The following is a 20,597-nucleotide window of genomic DNA, read 5'->3' as shown; positions in this document are numbered from 1 at the left end:
AAAAATCTATGTGTATGTTTCATCACAATCACCTTCATGTTCTGAAGCCCCGTTTTGATCTGAGGGCAGCACAAAGGAACCCGTTATATAAGGCGCCAGACCAGTTGGCCATTGGCACAATTCCAGTTTTGTTGGAGGAAAAAAAAATTGCTTCTGTTACAAAGAAAACCAGTGTGGGCTTTACCATGTCCTTTCAAAAACTGTTGGCTAAAATTGGCACAGGATCACTAAAATTTGGACAATAGAAGATTGGAAAAACGTTGATCTGATGAGTCTGGATTTGAGCTCCGACATTCAGATGGTGGGGTCAGAATTTGGAGTTAAAAACGTGAAAGCATGGATCCATCCTGCCTTGTATCAATGGTTCAGGCTGGTGGTGGTGGGGGTGTAATGGTGTGGGGGGGGGGAGGATATTTTCTTGGCACACTTTGGGCCCCTTAGTACCAATTGATCATGGTTTAAACTCCATGACCTACCTGAGTATTGTTGCTGACCATGTCCATCCCTTTATGGCTACAGTGTCCCCATCTTCTGATGGCTCCTTCTAGCAGGATAATGCACCATGTCACAAAGCTCCAATCATCTCACCACTGGACAATGAGGTCACTGTCCTCCAATGGCCTCCACACTCACCACATCTCATCCAATAGAGCGCCTTTGGGATGTGATGGAAGATTGGCATCATGGTGTCCCCATCTTCTGATGGCTCCTTCCAGCAGGACAATGCACCATGTCACAAAGCTCCGATCATCTCACCACTGGACAATGAGGTCCCTGTCCTCCAATGGTCCTCCACACTCACCACCACATCTCAATCCAATAGAGATGTGGTGGAACGGGGGATTCGGATCATGGATGTGCAACGTTAGTCCAATGTTATCCAACGTTAGTACAGCAATCTCCCTCATTGGGCTATTGTGTTATGACGGGGGGGGGGGGGGGTGGCAGAACCTATATGAGATCGTTTATAGTCAGGGGGCGTGACTTATGTTGTGACTCGTTCACTGATTGGTGGAGGGTTTTTTAAATATATTTTTTTATTTTTTTTTAATCACACTTTGTCACAAGCTTGATGAAGGGGTCCTGCGTGGCTCCGAAACGTTGCGATCTGCTGTAATTATGTGATCAGGGATTAAAGCTCTAGACCCACGCTAGGGATCCTTGGTGTGCTAGTGACATCTGTTTTCCCTGAGAGGTGGGGTGACCACCCCACCAAAACACACAGTGCTGAGTCAGCGCAGTGGCTGAGCGCACTGATCGGATGCCAATCCGCAGACCTTTTTCGATCATGCCCCAGCGATAGAACCTGGTTGAATAGCCATCTCCCATTCGACCGCCCTGTGTTTACAGCCCTTTAGGGAAGATAGTGGGTTTGGCCAGTGGGTTTGGCCACATAGTCAGCTGATAATGACATTCCTATAACATTAGGTCGGTTACGGTAAAGCCATACTCAATGCCGGTGTCTTTTCTAATACTGTCCCCCATCGGATAGTGTCCGCCCTGTACTGCGCTTGCTTGGTATTTATTCACGACTCCGTTTTTTATTTTTTGCGATATAAGCGCAAAAAAAGAGGAACAAAAAACTATATTTTCTTTTTTCTATTTTAAAAGAAATCCAATAAAATCAAATTCTGTCATAAATTTAAGCCAAAATGTATTCTGCTACATGTTTTTGGTAAAAAAAAATGAGTTAAGTGTATAATAATTGGTTTGTGTGATAACGGACATATGTACGCAAATGATCATGTACAGCATGTATGTGTATGAGTATGTGTGCATATAATTATTGGAACATGTGATTTTAGTGGGACATATGTGGGGGACATGTGTTTTTTTATTTGGGGACATGTCTTTTTATTATTTGGGGACATGTGTGTTTGGGGGACATATGTGGGGACATTGTGTTTATACTGTGTGATGATGTGTGTATTACACTAGACTGGTAATCAGTGAGTAAAAAGCTGTAAAAACAGCTCATACTCACTGATCACCAGCCGGCTGCAGCGATCTGCTCTCCTCTCCTCAGCAACGACTTCCGTGTGAGGTGAGGAGAGCCGATTGCCTAGCAACCGGCTGTTTGTTTTGATCACACGACGGCTGTGATTGGACACGGCCGTCATGTGATCAGGAGGGCCAATCACAGAGCCCTCCTGCCGATCCGAGATGCGCCGTGTCCGGGTGACACGAGCGCATTCGGGATCTCGCTGCTGCGCGGGCACGCGCGCGTGCGCGATCCCCCTCCTTCTGAAGGTCGTTCCTGAACATCCAGTCGGAAGGAGGCGGCTCCTACCCGGCCGTATATGTACATTGGCCGGGTGGGAAGTGGTTAAAGAGCAACGTACAGGGAGGTGATTGTGCCCAGCCGTGCCATTCTGCCGACGTACATCGGCGTGAGGCGGTCCTTAAGCGGTTAATCAATTCCTATCGTCTGTATGCTATTTCGACCGGACCATTTCGGCTATTTCGATGGCTACTGGCTATTGAACTTACTTTTTCTAGTCCCGTCGTACGTGCTGTACGTCTGCCCCATTCTAAACGAACTGACTTTGGTGTGATCGCGTGTAGGCAAGACCGTTTCAGCGGAACTCCGTCAGAGTTTATTCTGATAGAAAAACCGCTCGTGTGTACGCGGCATTAGAGTGAAATCATCTGAAGTTGTACTACCAACCAACCTAACTCACCTTGTTTTTCAGATAGGCAGAGAGTCTGCCCAGGCTCAGCTCACACTCTGTCCCGGGCACAGCCGCACACAGGCAGCTCTCCTCAGACCCTTCCTTCCCACACCCTGGAGATGGAAGATGGAAGAGGTGGGCGGAGCAATTGATTGGCACGGAGGCTGATCGCTGTGAATGCGGGGGTGGCAGCCGCGGCCTCTGACGTCACTGGTAGCCAATGCGCCGGTGGGGCAGGAAATTCTAGCAACCAGTGCAGGGGACAGAAAACAGTGCACAGCCGACCAGCATCCGCTCCGCTCCTGACTGGCAGCTACTAGAGTCCGAGTAGTCTACTCTTGAGTCCTGGAAACTTCTTGCCAGCCTGGCTTCTGCACCTGTTAAATGCCGCCTCGAACCATGGTCCCATGGTAAGGCCGGCCCTGGCCATACTTATGTCCTCATATGGCCCCTTAACCAGCATTTGGAGGCTTTCGCATACATTAGTGAACCACAATTAAAGGAGAAATTATTTTTTTCCATCACATACTGTATTACAGTACTTGAGGGAAGAATGTTATGCTAAACTGAGTTGGGGTCTAAGACCCCTTATATTCAGGGGCGGACTGACAACTCATGGGGCCCCCGGGCAATAGGAGATTATGGGGCCCCCAGGAAATCCGAGATTATGGGGCCACACATTATACACACACACACAGTATACAATCACACAGTATACACATTCATGTACACACAGTATACACAGATATGTTTCTATTGGCTGAGAAGGTACTGGATAGGTGGGGCAGCTATAATCTCAAGATTTTTAGACCAAAAGGATGTCGGTAAGGGACATTTCAGAGACAGATGTAAAAAAAAAACACAGATTTTTACATACTGTCCTGGTTTTACCGAGGCTGGCAACCCTGATGGGGCCCCCTTGTGTCTCGGTTGCCCTCGGGCAGTGCCTGAGTGGCCCAATGGTCAGTCCGCCCCTGCTTATATTACTTCTTATCCAGCAGTAAAGACCTTCATCTATGTGTGGCCTCAGTGATGTCACCTGGCTGGTCAGCCCTGGAAGGATGAGGACCAGCATCTGGATACCCTTGGGAGTGAAGAGGTAAGGCTGTGCAACCAGGAGGGTGGAATGGGGGTCCGGGTCTCTGGCCACCACCCGCACATCAAGGGAGAGAGAGAGAGAGAATGAGTACTGCAGGGCAATGTCTGGTGTGCTGAAAATGTTAGTCTGTGTTAGGGGTGCTCCAGCAGCCCCCGTGGCCATATGTGCAGAAGACCTTTCCAACACATATTACAGTACTCGAGGGAAGAATGTTATGCTGAACTGAGTTGGGGTCTAAGACCCCATATTTGCTGTATTACTACTTTGTATTCGGCAATAAAGACCTTCATCTACGTGTGGCCTCAAGGTTCTCAGTGATGTCACCTGGTTGTTGAGCCCTGGGAGGATGAGGGCCAGCATCTGGATATCCTTGGGAGTGAAGAGGTAAGGCTGCGCAACCAGGAGGGTGGTAAGGGGGTCCGGTCTCTGTCCACCACCCGCAAATCAAGGGAGAGAGAGAGAATGAGTACTGCAGGGCAATGTCTGGTGTGCTGAAAATGTTAGTCTGTGTTAGGGGTGCTCCAGCAGCCCCCGAGGCCATATGTGCAGAAGACCTTTCCAACACACATTACAGTACTCGAGGGAAGAACGTTATGCTGAACTGAGTTGGGGTCTAAGACCCCGTATTTGCTGTATTACTACTTTGTATTCGGCAATAACGACCTTCATCTACGTGTGGCCTCAAGGTTCTCAGTGATGTCACCTGGCTGTTGAGCCCTGGGAGGATGAGGGCCAGAGTCTGGATATCCTTGGGAGTGAAGAGGTAAGGCTGCGCAACCAGGAGGGTGGTAAGGGGGTCCGGTCTCTGTCCACCACCGACGTATCAAGGGAGAGAAAGTGAGTACAACAGGGAAAGGTCTGGTAGCCCCGAAAAGTTAGTCCATGTTAGGGGTGGTCCAGCTCCTCGCTGTGGTCACATGTGTGGGCAGACCGTCACCAGCTAACAGCTTGATATTCCTAAAAATGACCATTCCCGATCCGAACAAATGTTCTGTAGATTATCATAGACCCTCAAGCAAATTGGACTTTCCCTCAAAACCTCTAATGAAGGCCAAGAATAGCAAAAGTTTACCAAATCCATAGAAATCTCTCATCTTCGGCACAGTGGAATGCTCCTTGATGACACAACCAAGGTGTCCTGAACCCTTCAAATCTCCATAGACACTTCTATCATTAATCGCTCTCCGAAACAGATAACCTGGATTTAATTGAGACTCTTCAACCTCCCCTGGTTTTGATGTTCGCCTATTCCCCAACCTTTTAAATCAAATATCCTAGTTAATGACTATACAGCTGTTTCTTATATGTGCGATACACGATAACATTCTCAGCGGGTCATCAAAAAAAAAAAAAAAAAAGGTTGACATTCCCTCGAAGCCGCGCAGTACAGTTTTCACCCATTATATTCTCCAACCTCTGTGTAAGCTAATTAGATTAAAGGTACAAGATCAATCAAAACTGTACTGCTTGAGAAAGATTAATGGTTTCTCAACTGACTGTATTAATTATTAGTGCTCTCATATAGAGCTAAAAAGACTCAGAGTAAAAATAGAGAAAAAAAAAAAAACGAGGAGGGGAAAAAAAAAAAAAAAATATGTGAAAACCAGATGAAGTCATTAACAAAAAAGATACATTTCAGAAAATTGTTATCTGCTCTCCAAACTTCTCATCATAATAACTTTTAGAAATAGAATTTGAAAAAAAATTGATTTGCTCGTTCTTTGTCCCGAAAAAAAAAAAATATATATTAATATTTAAAAATAAATAATTAATATTATAAATCGAATTATAACTTTTATTAAGAACTTCATTTGAACAATTTAAATACTGCTTTCACTCAAACCCCAGTTGGTCTATTCATATGAATTGTATACACCTGTAATTGGCGGATTGAGGATCCACTGTAGGAAATGTATTTTCTTGTGAATTAAAAAAAGTAATGAATAAATTGGTATTTAGTTAATTTATGCTAAATAGCTGTGTAAATTTTACAATCAGCCAATTACGGTATGAACATAAAATAGCTTAATTCATACATATATACACACACAGTATATATATATTTTAATACTGTATATATATATATATATATATATATATATATATATATATTAATACTGGATATATAGGTAGATACACATACTGTGCGTATATATATATATATATATATATATATATGTATATATATATATATATATATATATATATATGTGTATATATATATATATATATATATATATATATATATATATGCACACACACACACACACACACAGTAATATATAGATAGATAGATAGATAGATAGATAGATAGATAGATAGATAGATAGATAGATAGATAGATAGATAGATAGATAAATAGATAATTTATTCTTTTTTTTTTGCGTTGCACAAATTTAGAGCATCATTTTTAAAAAAAAAGTCATTTTATAGAAATATGTTTTACAAACCATATATATATATATATATATATATATATATATATATATATATATATATATATATATATCACACACATACACAGTATATATATATATATATATATATATATATATATATATATATATATATATATATATATATATATATATATACATATACACATTATTTTTTTTTTTTTGCGTTGGACAAATTTAAAGCATCATTTTAAAAAAAAGAGTCATTTTATAGAAATATGTCTTACAAACCATATATATACATATACATATATATACACGTACTGTGTGTGTGTATATATATATATATATATATATATATATATATATATATATATATATATAGATAGATAGATAGATAGATAGATAGATAGATAGATAGATAGATCTATATCTATTATATATATATATATATATATATATATATATATATATATATATATAAAATTATTTTTTCTTTTTGCGTTGCACAAATTTAAAGCGTCATTTTAAAAAAATAGTCATTTTATAGAAATATGTTTTACAAACCATTTTTAACAAAGAAAGGAAGATTGCATGGCCCTGTGTGGAGGGAATCAGTGGGCTCGGCTCGCAGGAATGAATTAAAATGGACCGCGAGCCAAAAGTGAATCTGCATTAACCGCTTCTACACCCTGGACACTTTCACCCCCTTTCCTGCCCGGGCCAATTTTCAGCTTTCAGCGCTCTCACACTTTGAATGACAATTGCGCGGTCGTGCAACACTGTACTCATGTGACGTTTGTATTATTATTTTTTTGAGACAGATAGAACTTTCTTTTGGTGGTATTTAATCACCACTGGGTTTTTTTTTTTTTTTTGCTAAACACACAAAAAAATGACCGAAAATGTAGAAAAATAATGTTTTTCTTAGTTTCTGTCATAATTTTTCTCCTTCATTGATGTGTACTGATGAGGTGGCACTGATGGGCACTGATGAGCAGTGATGTGCATTGATGAGACAGGGCTGGAGGGCACTGATGAGGTGCCACTGATGAGGAGGCACTAATATGCAGCCCTGATGGGCGCTGATATGCAACAATTATGAGCACTAATAGGTGGCACTGATGGGCAATGATGGGCGGAATTTATGGGAAATGATAGGCGGCACTAATGGGAACTGATGGGGGTGGCACTGAAAGGCAGCAATGACTTGCATCACTGATGGGCACAGGTTGGCATCACTGATGGGCATATGTTGGCATCACTGGTGGGCACTGATGAGACAGGACTGGAGGGCACTGATGAGGGGGCACTAGTATGCAGCACTGATGGGCACTGATAGGCAGCACTGATATTAAGCAATTATGAGCACTGATAGGTGGCACTGATGGGCAATGATATGTGGCACTGATGGGCGGCACTTATGAGTAGACACTGATGGGCACTGAAAGGCAGCATTGACTTGCATCACTGATGGGCATAAATTAGCATCACTTATGGGCACAGGTTGGCATCACTTATGTGCACTGATGAGGCGGCACTGATGGGCACTGAGGGGGTGGCACTGAAGAGGAGGCACTAATATGCAGCACTGGTGGGCACTGATAGGCACCACTGATATTAAGCAATTATGAGCACTGATAGGTGGCACTGATGGCCAATGATAGGTGGCACTGATGAGTACTGATGGGCTGCACTGATGAGTAGACACTGATGGGCACTGAAAGGCAGCATTAGACTTGCATCACTGATGGGCATAAATTGGCATCACTTATGTGCACTGATGAGGCGGCTCTGATTGGCACTGATGAGGAGGCACTAATATGCATCACTGAGGGGCACTGATAGGCGGCACATATATGAAACAATTACGGTATGAGCACTGATAGGTGGCACTGATGGGAAATGATAGGCGGCATGTATGGGCAATGATAGACATCTCCTCACAGGGCACTGATGGGTGGCACTGATGAGCAGACACTGATGGGCACTGAAAGGCAGCACTGACTGGCATCACTGATAGGCACTGTTGGAGCTGCACTGATAATCAGTGCACTGATCATCCGTACAAGTTTCCCCTGTGTGGAGATGCCGCTGATCGGCTCTCCTCTCATCACACTCTGTCAGTGTGAGACGAGGAGAGCTGATAACCGGCATTTCCGTGTTTAAACGTGACCAGCTGTGATTGGACACAGCTGATCACATGGGTAAAGATCAGGGTTATCAGCTCTTTACCGAGATCGGGGTCACTCCGTGTCCCAGGGACACAGCGCACCCGCGATCGCCACGCCCGCATGCCCCGGCGGTGAGGATGGGGCGATGTCCAGGAACAAGAGAGCACCCTGCCCGCTGTCATTTGTCTATGTGGCGGGTGGGAGGGCGGTTAATAGGGCGGGGGGGCTCATCTCTAGAAGCGGCAGACGGAAAAGAGGAGGAGCCTAGAGCACCTGCAGAAGAGGAGGACCGGGGGGGAGGCTCTGTGTAATACCATTGCACAGAGCAGGTAAGTATAACGTTTGTTATTTTACAATCACTTTAAGGCAGTCACCACTTACATACCGGTGTTTACTCTCTATTATTAGGAATCCATAAAGGAGCTGAGATTTATAATGGGCAGAAATCACCACTGGAGATATAAAAAGCCAACTTTTCGTTCAGCCCGGTAGCCAAATATTTGGAGCCTTTTTTTTTCCCAGGGGACAGCTTCGGTTGAAGTCAATGCGAGCGTCTAGATACACAATGGTTTGAAAGCCAACTCAAGGATCTGAATTGCACATTGGCGGGCCGGACCGGTGAACCATTATACGAGTAATGCATTGTGACGGCCACGGGAAAACACAGCTAACCTCACACAAGATTAATAAGACACCGTGATTAATACGGCCCTTTATCTTAACGACTGCATAGCGATATTATACGCGCTTGGCAGCCACGGAGTCATTTGTGTAAAGCGATGGTATTTATTATAAGTGTACAGTGCATGTTGAAGATTGGATCCTCTGAAAGGTATTAATGATGGAATATTGCTTAGCTAATCCTCTCCATAAATTTTCATTATTCCTCCTGGACCGCCGTGATTGATGGATCGGGTACGGAGCCAGGAACCGGACTTAAATGATGATGTTTACAACTGACTGTGACTGGATGCAGAGCATCGCTGATCATACTACACCCGATGTATACACAGATGATTATACCGGAAAGGTTAACCTCTTCCGTCCTCCAAGGTTTTCTCTCTGTAGGAACCATAGTAAGGTTGCCATGCTTTTATTATGCTTTCCGTATTATTGCTTCTCTTCCTTCTCCACCACATCACGGGCATTTTAGACCAACATAAAGACCATCGATTTCAACTTTTTAAAAATATTTTATTTCATTTTTATAGATCAATACGAAGGGGTATCGGTTGGGTTTTCCCCTTAGGATGTAGCGACGTTCACAATGGACTTCTTTAGTGGAGAAGACGCGCTGCCTTGTGTTTGGACCTTGGTCATGAGTCTATGGGTTCATCCATGTAAAGCCGTTGTGTATATGGCATACCACCCAACTTTTTTTGAGATGGGAATGAGGGACGCCTATCGGCAAAAGTATGCAGGCATAGGACACACCCCTTGCCACGCCCCTTTTAAAGGAGAATTGTACGGAAAAACAAGATTGGTTAAACCCACAAGTGTTTTATTTTTTTTATTTTTTTTACCACTATTATTCCTTTATATTGGCTGTTGGAATTTATAAATGCAGCAATTTAGAAATCAGATGAAAGTTTTAGCGCTGGAAAACGCTTTTTGATGGATAAAAAGTGCATTTTATATACAACTATATAGATCAGACCAAAATGAGGGACAAATGAGGAGGAAGGAAGGACAGAGGGACATCGCTCCAAATCAGGGACAGTTGGGAACTATGTATATGTACAGTAAAGCTGTTGGAGACAACCAGAGACACTCCTAGCTGGGTGGGGCAGGGCGTAACGTGCGTTCGGAGCACCCGGAAAGTGATGTCAACAGTTCCCGAGTGTCTCTGAGTTCTCCAGGAAGCACTGGGAGCCACCAGTGCCCCCGAAACCTCTGGCCACATATAGCGCTGTATACTGTACACTAGCGGCTTTACTGTACATATACACAGCGGCTTTACATGGGTGAGCTCCAGACCCTTTAACATTGTGAATGTAATTCTTTTTTTTTTTTTTTTTTTTTACATTAAAACTGTGATTTTTATTTTTTGTGTGTCTCTCGCTGTTCTAATGCTAGTTAAATCAGACCTTCAGTCATTTTTTTCCTCTTTCCATCTATTAAATCTTCATGTTTCTTCCATTCCATATGTGCCTGCCCTCCAAGTGTCCCCCAAATGTCCATCCCTGTCAGGTTCCCCGTGTGTCTCTCCCTTCCTTTGTTATACTAGTTACTTCTATTCCATGTGTTCCTGACCTCCAAGTGTCCCCCAAGTGTCCATTCCTGTCAGGTTCCCCGCGTGTCTCTCCCTCCCTTTGTTATACTAGTTACTTCCATTCTATATGTTCCTGACCTCCAAGTGTCCCCCAAGTGTCCATTCCCATCAGGTTCCCCATGTGTCTCTCCCTCCCTTTGTTATACTAGTTACTTCCATTCCATATGTTCCTGACCTCCAAGTGTCCCCCAAGTGTCCATTCCTGTCAGGTTCCCCATGTGTCTCTCCCTCCCTTTGTTATACTAGTTACTTCTATTCCATATGTTCCTGACCTCCAAGTGTCCCCCAAGTGTCCATTCCTGTCAGGTTCCCAGTGTGTCTCTCTCTTCCTTTCTTATACTAGTTACTTCCATTCCATATGTTCCTGACCTCCAAGTGTCCCCCAAGTGTCCATTCCTGTCAGGTTCCCCGTGTGTCTCTCCCTCCCTTTGTTATACTAGTTACTTCCATTCCATATGTTGCTGACCTCCAAGTGTCCCCCAAGTGTCCATTCCTGTCAGGTTCCCCGTGTGTCTCTCCCTTCCTTTCTTATACTAGTTACTTCCATTCCATATGTTCCTGACCTCCAAGTGTCCCCCAAGTGTCCATTCCCATCAGGTTCCCCATGTGTCTCTCCCTTCCTTTCTTATACTAGTTACCTCCATTCCATATGTTCCTGACCTCCAAGTGATCCTTAAGTGTCCATTCCTGTCAGGTTCCCCACGCTTCTCTCCCTCCCCTTGTTATACTAGTTACTTCCATATGTTCCTGACCTCCAAATGTCCCCCTAGTGTCCATTCCCATCAGGTTCCCCATGTGTCTCTCCCTTCCTTTCTTATACTAGTTACTTCCATTCCATATGTTCCTGACCTCCAAGTGTCCTCTAAGTGTCCATTCCCATCAGGTTCCCCATTTGTCTCTCCCTTCCTTTCTTATACTAGTTACTTCCATTCCATATGTTCCTGACCTCCAAGTGTCCCCCAAGTGTCTGTCTATCTCAGATTCCCTGTGTATCCCTCTCGTTCTTATCTTAGTTACTTCATTCACTAATATTGAGGAATCTCCAATTGGTCCAAAGGACACAATCATATCTTTCTCATTAAAATTAGAGGATGGTAACTCAAGTCCCCCTTGATATGAAAACTATTCTTTGACAATTGTGTTGTCTCCCTAGTGTTCACAAACATGATGTCTCAAGGAATTATAAGTTTGTTAAGTGTAATACCCTGACATCACACATGGACCTTTGGACAATCAGTTGGCCAACTTAGGATACCAAAGCAATATGACCTTCATGGAGGCAACGCTGTCCTGGTAAAAGCTCACCTGATCTTGAAGGCAAAGGGGAAGCCTTAATTATAATGTGCAACATTTGGCTTTACTATACAAACAAAGCCATCAACAGGAAATCCTTTGTCCTTCTAGAGACCCAATAGACATTCTTGCAAATATCTGACCAGTTCAGACCCTTGGTGGTATACAAGGATATTTATGACTAGTTATTTCCATAATCATCTCTATACAGTATCTGTTCCTACATATCATATTAAATTCAATATAAATATATTAATTGGATATATTCCATAGAAATATATATATATTTCATTGGGAAACGTCATATCTTATCATTAGTATGAGGTCACCTTCAAGAGTACAAGCCAGCTTCCTAATGCAACAGGTTGTTTAGGTTGTACAGTCTTGCAAATACAACAGAATAATAGGAACAAAAGGACGCTCTTCCAAATGTTTCACCAATGATGTGCGATTTGCAGTCACGAAACTCCTCAAATTTTCACAGCTGCCCCCCTCACAGTAAAATCGTTATCCCAATTTAGATTTGCCATTGGTGTCTTAGCAGTGTGCCCATATCCTGCACGTCTTTGATAAACACCTCTGGTTGGGTTCAGAGTAATGGACACCATGCTACTTGGAACCAGCCGGTCTAGAACTTTCTCTAGCAATCATTCTCTGTCTCTTTCTCTCTCTAGGGTCTTCCCATCCAAACCTCTCTCTCATCTATCTTTGAGTCGAGCAGGCTGCAGTGACTCTCTGGGGCGAGTCCCGTAGGCTCCCACCTCCAGCGTTTTCCCCATCAATCACGAAGAATGGAAAATCCAAACCTGCAGAGGGCTGTCAAGAATCTCCGGTAAGTTCAATGACAGCACAGCCCAGAACTTTGAAGAATTTCTTTTACTTATTTCTATACAATGCCTAAGTGCAAACAAAAGGATTGGTAATATACAGTAGGCTGGGCACCACATCCCTATCCCTAACAAGTCCCAGTTTTGAACAAAAAAATGTATATACGGGACTTTGAAGAAGCCATCAATATATGCAGCATACCATCAACTACAATATACCGATAGAAGGTTTTTTCTTCTTTCTTTTTTTATCGCTAGCAAATCCTAAAATCAAATTTTGAAACCAAAGAAAGGAAGTCTATACCTACCTCCAGATATACTTTTTATGGAAAATGCTATACAATGCCACCAAAATATAAATATTGAACCACAAAAAAACACTGAATATATCCTATAAGTTACTGACATTCCTAATGCCCAATTACTTGTTGGTTACTTTTCATATCTCTGTCCCCAAAAAAGAAAAGGATGGATATCACATCATTTGATTATTATGATATGAAGACACATTCATTTTTAACATTAACAATTTCTTTGCACTGTAATTTTTTTTTTTAGATTCAATCTATTCAAACTATAATTCTTTTTTTTCTGTTTTCATTACAAAATATGGGGCATTACAGACACATTTAAGGTGCAAATTGGTAATAGGCCCCCCGAGCTTGGTCAACTGTCATTTCTCCACACAGAGTTGGTAGTACACAACTGGGCTTGGTCAACTGTTACTTCTCCCATTAGGAGATCCAAAACAAAACTGGCTATTTACCAGATCTCTAAGACCTAGGCATTAGAAGATATCGTAAGGAAATGATTACCAAGAAAATACCTGTTGGGTTTGAAAGCCATGGATGTCCCAACCATAGCTAACTATTGACAGAAAAGATCTAATATGGATACTTTTAATCCTGCCATGCATGGCTTGATCTTTTGGCTAAAATATGAGCTGTGGGTATTTCTGTCAGACCCATATTTGTATGGAGTTACAATAATTATACACAGTATACAAGCACGAATCCACACAGACACTACCAATAAGTTAACCCAAAGTGTGAATACATAAATGGAGCTACATTCCTCTTGTTGGAAGTTGGAACCATGGACCATTCCAATCCTGAGGTGAGGGCGTGTAACTCTTTGACACGTTTGACCTGGTGTGGTCTCCTCTCCCCTCAAAGTGTTAATGGAAGCAATATTCTATCTGAAGGCTGGAATATTACATAAATACATAAATGGAGGTACATTCCTCTTGTTGGAAGTTGGAACCATGGACCATTCCAATCCTGAGGTGAGGGCGTGTAACTCTTTGACACATTTGACCTGGTGTGGTCCCCTCTCCCCTCAAAGTGTTAATGGAAGCAATATTCTATCTGAACGCTGAAATATTACATAAATACATAAATGGAGGTACATTCCTCTTGTTGGAAGTTGGAAGCACGGACCATTCCAATCCTCAGGTGAGGGCGTGTAACTCTTTGACACGTTTGACCTGGTGTGGTCCCCTCTCCCCCCAAAGTGTGAACGGAAGCAATATTCCATCTGAAGGCTTGGAATATTGATGATATTGGATAAGCTTCAGGGTCTTCTATTGACCTTGACCTTGACGCTCTTATTCCCTCGTCATTATGGTGTTACTCTTTCACTGATTTGACACATTTTACATCCACTTTATCAGGTAAACTGTGCAGCATCTTATAAATATAGATTAGATTTATGCATGCAGAAGCATGTCTCAATGGGAGGGCCCCGAATACCCAACTAGCACCAGTAGAGCACGCATACAGTGAGGGAAGCCCCTGCAGTAACAGGAAAGAGGAGAGTGAAGGTCAATAGAAGGCCATCCTGGGGCTGACAATCATTGTTAGCCACAAGAATCCTTCAAATGGAATATTGAATGAATGAATGAATGAATGAAATACTTGTATAGCGCACAATGCGAACTGAATCGCCTCTATTGCTTCACTTCAAACTCGGGGTGGAGAGGGGACCATGCCAGGCGGTCTTTCAATTACCTGCAGGAGCAGTGCAGGTGTGCAAAATGGAAAACCTCCTTAAAGTGGTTGTAAACCCTTACAAACCACTTTGACCTACAGGTAAGCCTAGATTAAGGCTTACCTGTAGGTCCAAGAAATATCTCCTAAACATATATGGTTTAGGAGATATTTACCTGTCTACAGCACATGCGCCGTAGACAGCGGCGCACAGGAGCACTGGGCAAGCCGCAGATCGCGGCGATATGCCGCGAGTGTCGGCTCCCGTGCGCATGCGCGGGAGTGACGTCATCGCTGCTCCGGCGAATCACAGCGCCGGAGTCGCGAGACCCACCAAGAAGATGGACGCTCGGAACTACAGGGGACAGCGGTGACATCGCTGGCTCCTGTGTCAGGTAAGTGACAGATAATGGACTACTATGCGATGCGATGCGATGCATAGTAGTCCATTATGCTTTACCTTTGCAGGGAATCAAAGAGGAAGTAAACCCATCAGGGTTTACTTCCTCTTTAATTATTAAACATTAGACATTAAACAACAATTAAAGAGATGATGTGCTTTGCCCCGTTCAGGCAAAAGGACAGGTTCACTTTAAGGGCAGCCAAGAAGAAGCTTATATTTCCATGTCTTTCCCCTGCTACACTAGAAAAACTCCTGGTACCTCCAGTAAAATAGAGCATTTGAGTATCTCCCACTCTTTCCATATGACAGGATGGTTCTTGGTGACTGACCCCCTCCAACACCATCTTATGGGAGTGGAGAAAAAGTCTTCAGCTCTGTTTAAGCTCTAGATCAAGGGGTCTCAAACTGGCGGCCCTCCAGCTGTTGTGAAACTACAAGTCCCATCATGCCTCTGCCTGTGGGAGTCATGCCTGTAACTGCCGGCCTTGCAATGCCTCATGGGCTACCAGTTTTAGACCCCTGCTCTACATTGTATCATGGAGCTTGCATAGGGCTCATTCTGCTCACTACTGGTGGAAAACGAAACTTCAAAGGATGGTGATTATAATCAGCTGGTGGGTCCATCATGGGAAAAGCTAACCTTTAACTGGTGGTGCTGCATATCATCTTGGGCAAAGCTAAAAATCCAACAGCCTACCTTTGTCTACCCATTTGACGTAGTAAAGCAATTGATTAAAACTCATGAGCAATATGAAAACTCTAACAACCTAAGAGAAATGTAAAAAGTGTAAAAGGGGCTCACTAGACTCTGGGTCGGAGTTCCCATCTCCCTCTGTCCGGCTGTTGGCTGAGGTTTGCTCGTAGTATTCCTCCTGTCCGAAGCCAAGGGGCAAGGGCTGTGAAGCATTGGAGCTGCTGCTGGGTTCCTGGTCTCCTAATCCGCTGTCGCTGCAACTTTCCTGGGAGCCGTCTGGGAGGTGAAATGTGACGCGGCGCTGGACCTGTGAAGAGGGGGAAGAAAATGACACGGCATCAGCTGCGATCAGAAATAATTGCTTAATGCAGACAATTTGGAAAATAATGTATTTCGGGAGGACACATTATCATCATCTTCAGCTGGGCACAATTTCAGTAGACCGTTCAACCGGACATGTAAGTATTACAACTGTAACTGGAGCACCAGTGAAGAAAACCTATCACTTATGCAATAAAATTGCACAAACCAAAAAATAATCCAGTGCCGTTATATACTGTGATTTAAAAAAAAAAAAAAAGCAAATTGTAGAATGCAATTTTTATGCAGAGCCAATGAATCCCACATTAGCTCAACCTCATCTGTTGTATTAAGTTATGATATTTTAGTGCAGTGGTCTCCAAACTGCAGCCCTTTGCTTGCTTTTATCTGGTCCTTGGGGGCATTATTTTTTCACCCACTGTCAGCAACAGTGGGGCATAGTTCCTGCCCCTAGGGATGAGCCGAACACCCCCCCCCCCCCCCCCCCCGGTGTCGTTCTCTGAGCTGGACGCTTAGCTGTCGGCTAATTGCCAGCTCCTATCTCTCCACAGTTACTCAGCTGTTGATGATATCCTGCTCGTCAGTCCTGCCTACTTAAGCCGTCCAGCCCAGTGGATCTCTGCCTTCACCTTCGTCAACATCACAGACACTATCTCCTGCATTCCTGTTAACCACTTAAAGCGGGAGTCCGCCGGGAGTTCTGTCGTTTTTTTTTTTTTTTAAAAGCCAGCAGCTACGAATACTGCAGCTGCTGACTTTTAAAATAGTGACACTTACCCGCCCAGCGCGCCCGCGATGTCGTCACCCGAAGCCGATCGTCTCTCGGGTGCTGCCGCCGCCATCTTGGCTATGGGAATCAGGAAGTGGAGCCTTTCGGCTTCATTTCCCGGTTCCCTACTGCGCATGCGCGAGTCGCGCTGCGCAATGAGGACGGTCCCCGCTGTCTCTGGGATCCGTGTGTTTCCCAGCAGGCAGCGGGGGGACCTTCGGAAAGGGGTGTGGATTCTGCGGAAAGGGGCGTACCTTCTGCAGAATCTACGCCGGAAGTGGGTGCAGGTACCTGTAATTGTGGCGCCGGAGGGGGGGGGGATTCCAATGAGCGGAAGGTCCACTTTAGGGTGGACCTCCGCTTTAAGCCCCGGACCAATTTGCAGCCAAAGGACCAAGCCTCTTTTTGCGATTCGGCACTGCGTCGCTTTAAGTGACAATTGCGCGGCCGTGCGACGTGGCTCCCAAACAAAATTGGCGTCCTTTTTTTCCCCACAAATAGAGCTTTTGGTGGTATTTCATCATTTATTTGTTTTTCATTTATTTGTTTTGCTATAAACAAAAATAGAGCGACAATTTTGAAAAAAATTCAATATTTTTTACTTTTTGCTATAATAAATATCCCCAGAAAATATATAAAAAAACTATTTTTTTCCCTCAGTTTAGGCCGATACGTATTCTTCTACATATTTTTGGTAAAAAAAAAAATTGCAATTAGCGATTATTGATTGGTTTGCGCAGTTATAGCGTTTACAAAATAGGGGATAGTTTTATAGCATTTTTATTAATATTTTTTTTTTTTACTAGTAATGGCGGGGATCAGCGATTTTTATTGTGACTGCGACATTATGGCGGACACATCGGACATTTTTGTCACATTTTTGGGACCATTGTCATTTATACAGAAACTAGTGCTGTTTAAATGCACTGATTCCTGTGTAAATGACACTGGCAGTGAAGGAGTTAACCACTAGGGGGCAGTGTAGATGTTATGTATGACGTTATGTGTTTTTTTTATTGTAGGGGGGCGTGGCCTGGCGTGTGACGTCACTGATCGTCTTCCCTATAAAAGGGAAGAGACGATCGGTGACAGGCTCAGTAAGAAGCACGGGGAGACGTTTGTTTGCACAGACCTCTCCTCGTTCTTCAGCTCTGTGACCCGATCGCGGGACACCAGCGGCAATCGGATCAGCTGGTCCCACGGTCACGGATCTCAGGACCGGGTTGGTAGCATGCTGCCGGCGACGCGCTCCCGACCCACGGCTGGGCAATTAAAAAGCAACGTACAGGTACGTGCTTGTGCCCAGCCATGCCATTCTGTCGACGTATATGTGCAGGAGGTGGTCCTTGAGTGGTTAAAAGACTTGCTTGGCTGACATCCCTTCTGCCTCCAGATCCTGCTTGCTGTTCTAATACGCTCATCTCTGGCTCCCTGACGTCTGGCTTGTCTGACTATCCGTTCCGGTTCCTGAACTCTGACTATGCTTTGACTACGTTTGTTCTATTTACTTTTTATTATTAAACAAGTGCGATTTAACTGTACTTCTGTCTCGGCCTGATTTCTTGGTTTCTGACAACCGGTTCAGTTTGCATCAGAACATGCGAACAGACAAAATATTTGTGCGAACACGCAAGCCCTTTTTAAAGTCTATGGGACACGAACAAGAAAAATCAAAGGTGTTTATTTTAAAGCGGGAGTCCGCCGGGACTCCGCGTTTTTTTTTTTTTTTAAAGTCAGCAGCTACAAATACTGCAGCTGCTGACTTTTAAAATAGTGACACTTACCTGTCCAGCGCGCCCGCGATGTCGGCACCCGAAGCCGATCTCTAGATCGACACTCGAGTGCTGCCGCCGCCATCTTGGGTATGGGAATCAGGAAATGGAGCCTTTCGGCTTCATTTCCCGGTTCCCTACTGCGCATGCGCGAGCCGCGCTGCGCAATGAGGACGGTCCCCGCTGCCTCTGGGATCTGTGTGTTTCCCAGCAGGCAACGGGGCACTTGCAGAAGGGGGCGGGCACTTGCGGAAAGGGGCGTAATGTACGCCCCTTTCCGCAGAGAGCTAGCCCGGAAGTGGGTGCAGTTACCTGGATTATCCAGGTAACTGCACCCCCCTCCCCCCTGAAAGGTGCCAATTGTGGCGCCGGAGGGGGGGAGGAATCCGATGAGCGGAAGGTCCATTTTAGGGTGGACCTCCGCTTTAAAGGCTTATATGCAAGTTATTGCCATAAAAAGTGTTTGGGGACCCGGGTCCTGCCTCAGGGGACATGTATCAATGCAAAAAAAAAGTTTTGAAATGACAGTTCTTTCGGGCTTATAGTGAAACAATAAAAAATAAATATTCCTTTAAATATTGTGCCGGGGGGGGGGGTCCCTTAGTCTGTCTGTAGAGTAGCACATCTTTTCGATGTTTATTACAGTACCACAGGAAAATGACTTTGCTAAAGGAAAAAAATGTAATTCAAAATTGCTCACGGCTGTAATGTATTGCCAGATCCCGGTAATATAGATGAAAAACCATTGAAAAAAATGGTGTGCGGTCCAACCCCCCCCCATGCCAGGTCCTTCAGGTCTGGTATGGATATTAAGGGGAACTCCACGCCAAAATGTAAAAATGGCGTGGGGGTCCCCCCAAAATCAATATCAGACCCTTATCTGAGCAAGCAGCCATGGCAGGCCAGGAAAAGGGTGGGGACGAACGAGCGCTCCCCCTCCTAAACCATACCAGGCAGCTTGCCCTCAACATGGGGAGGGTGCTTTGGGGACCCCCCAAAGCACCTTGTCCCCATGTTGATGGGGACAAGGGCCTCGTCTCCACAACCCTGGCCCGGTGGTTGCGAGGGTATGCGGGCAGGGGGCTTATCGGAATCTGGAAGCCCCCTTTAACAAGGGGGCCCCCAGATCCCGCCCCTCCCATGTGAATGACTATTGGGTACATTGTACCTCTACTTATCACCATAAAAAATGTCAAAGAAGTAAAAACGACAAGACAGTTTTTGACAATTCCTTTTTTGACAAAAAAGTGTCCAGTGATGTCCATCCATCTTCAATCACGGTCCTCGACGACCCGAAAAAAAGAGTTCCTCCTCAATTGGAGGCGTCTCACTGACTGCTGTCTCTTGGTTGTGACCGCTGTTATATAGGCAAGGATGGGGGTGGGAGCGGGGCGGGCCCCCCGGTGACGTAACTGGGTGACCCTGCCCCCCTGTGATGGCTGTGATGTCACATGACGTCAGAAGGGGGCGGGGTCACCCAGTCATGTGGCGTTAGAAAGGGAGGGTCACCCAGTTATGTCACCGGGTGGTGACGTATATAACAGCTGTCACAGCCAAGAGACAGTAGTAGGCGGGATGCCTCCCATCGAGGCAAAGCTTTTTTATTTTTTACTCGGGTCATGGGGCGCCGTGATTGAAGATAGATGGACATCGTGGGACACTTTTTTAATAAAGGAATTATCAAAAACTGTCTCCTGTTGTTTTTACTTTTTTGAGACTTTTTTCGTTATTGGGTAGAGGTACAATGTACCCCATGCCCATTCACATGGGGGGGGGGATGTGGGTGCCCCTTGTTAAAGGAGGATTCCAGATTTTGATAAGCCCCCGCCCGCAGACCCCCACAACCACCGAGCCAGGGTTGTGGGGATGAGGCCAAATCACCCTCCCCATGTTGAGAGCAAGCTGCCTGGTAAGGTT

The 20,597-nt window shown here is 44.5% G+C and overlaps 1 protein-coding gene across 3 annotated transcripts in view; it reads right to left on the bottom strand.

The window, feature by feature from the left end:
* Positions 1-20,597, bottom strand: part of LOC143986886 (protocadherin-11 X-linked-like) — a 2,116,396-nt gene that overhangs the window by 535,060 nt on the left and 1,560,739 nt on the right. For all 3 annotated transcript variants that reach the window (XM_077485295.1, XM_077485303.1, XM_077485311.1), the window contains exon 5: positions 15,927-16,125. In XM_077485295.1, the coding sequence (XP_077341421.1) occupies positions 15,927-16,125 (199 nt within the window). The remainder of the gene's footprint in view (positions 1-15,926; positions 16,126-20,597) is intronic.

This window comes from Lithobates pipiens, unplaced genomic scaffold (genome assembly GCF_037356315.1).
Source record: "Lithobates pipiens isolate NorthernLeopardFrog02 unplaced genomic scaffold, aLitPip1_a1.2 Scaffold_1, whole genome shotgun sequence".
Taxonomy (NCBI): Eukaryota; Metazoa; Chordata; class Amphibia; order Anura; family Ranidae; genus Lithobates; species Lithobates pipiens.
The sequence above is the reverse complement of the archived record's forward strand: the minus strand, read 5'-3'. Positions and strand labels throughout refer to the sequence as shown.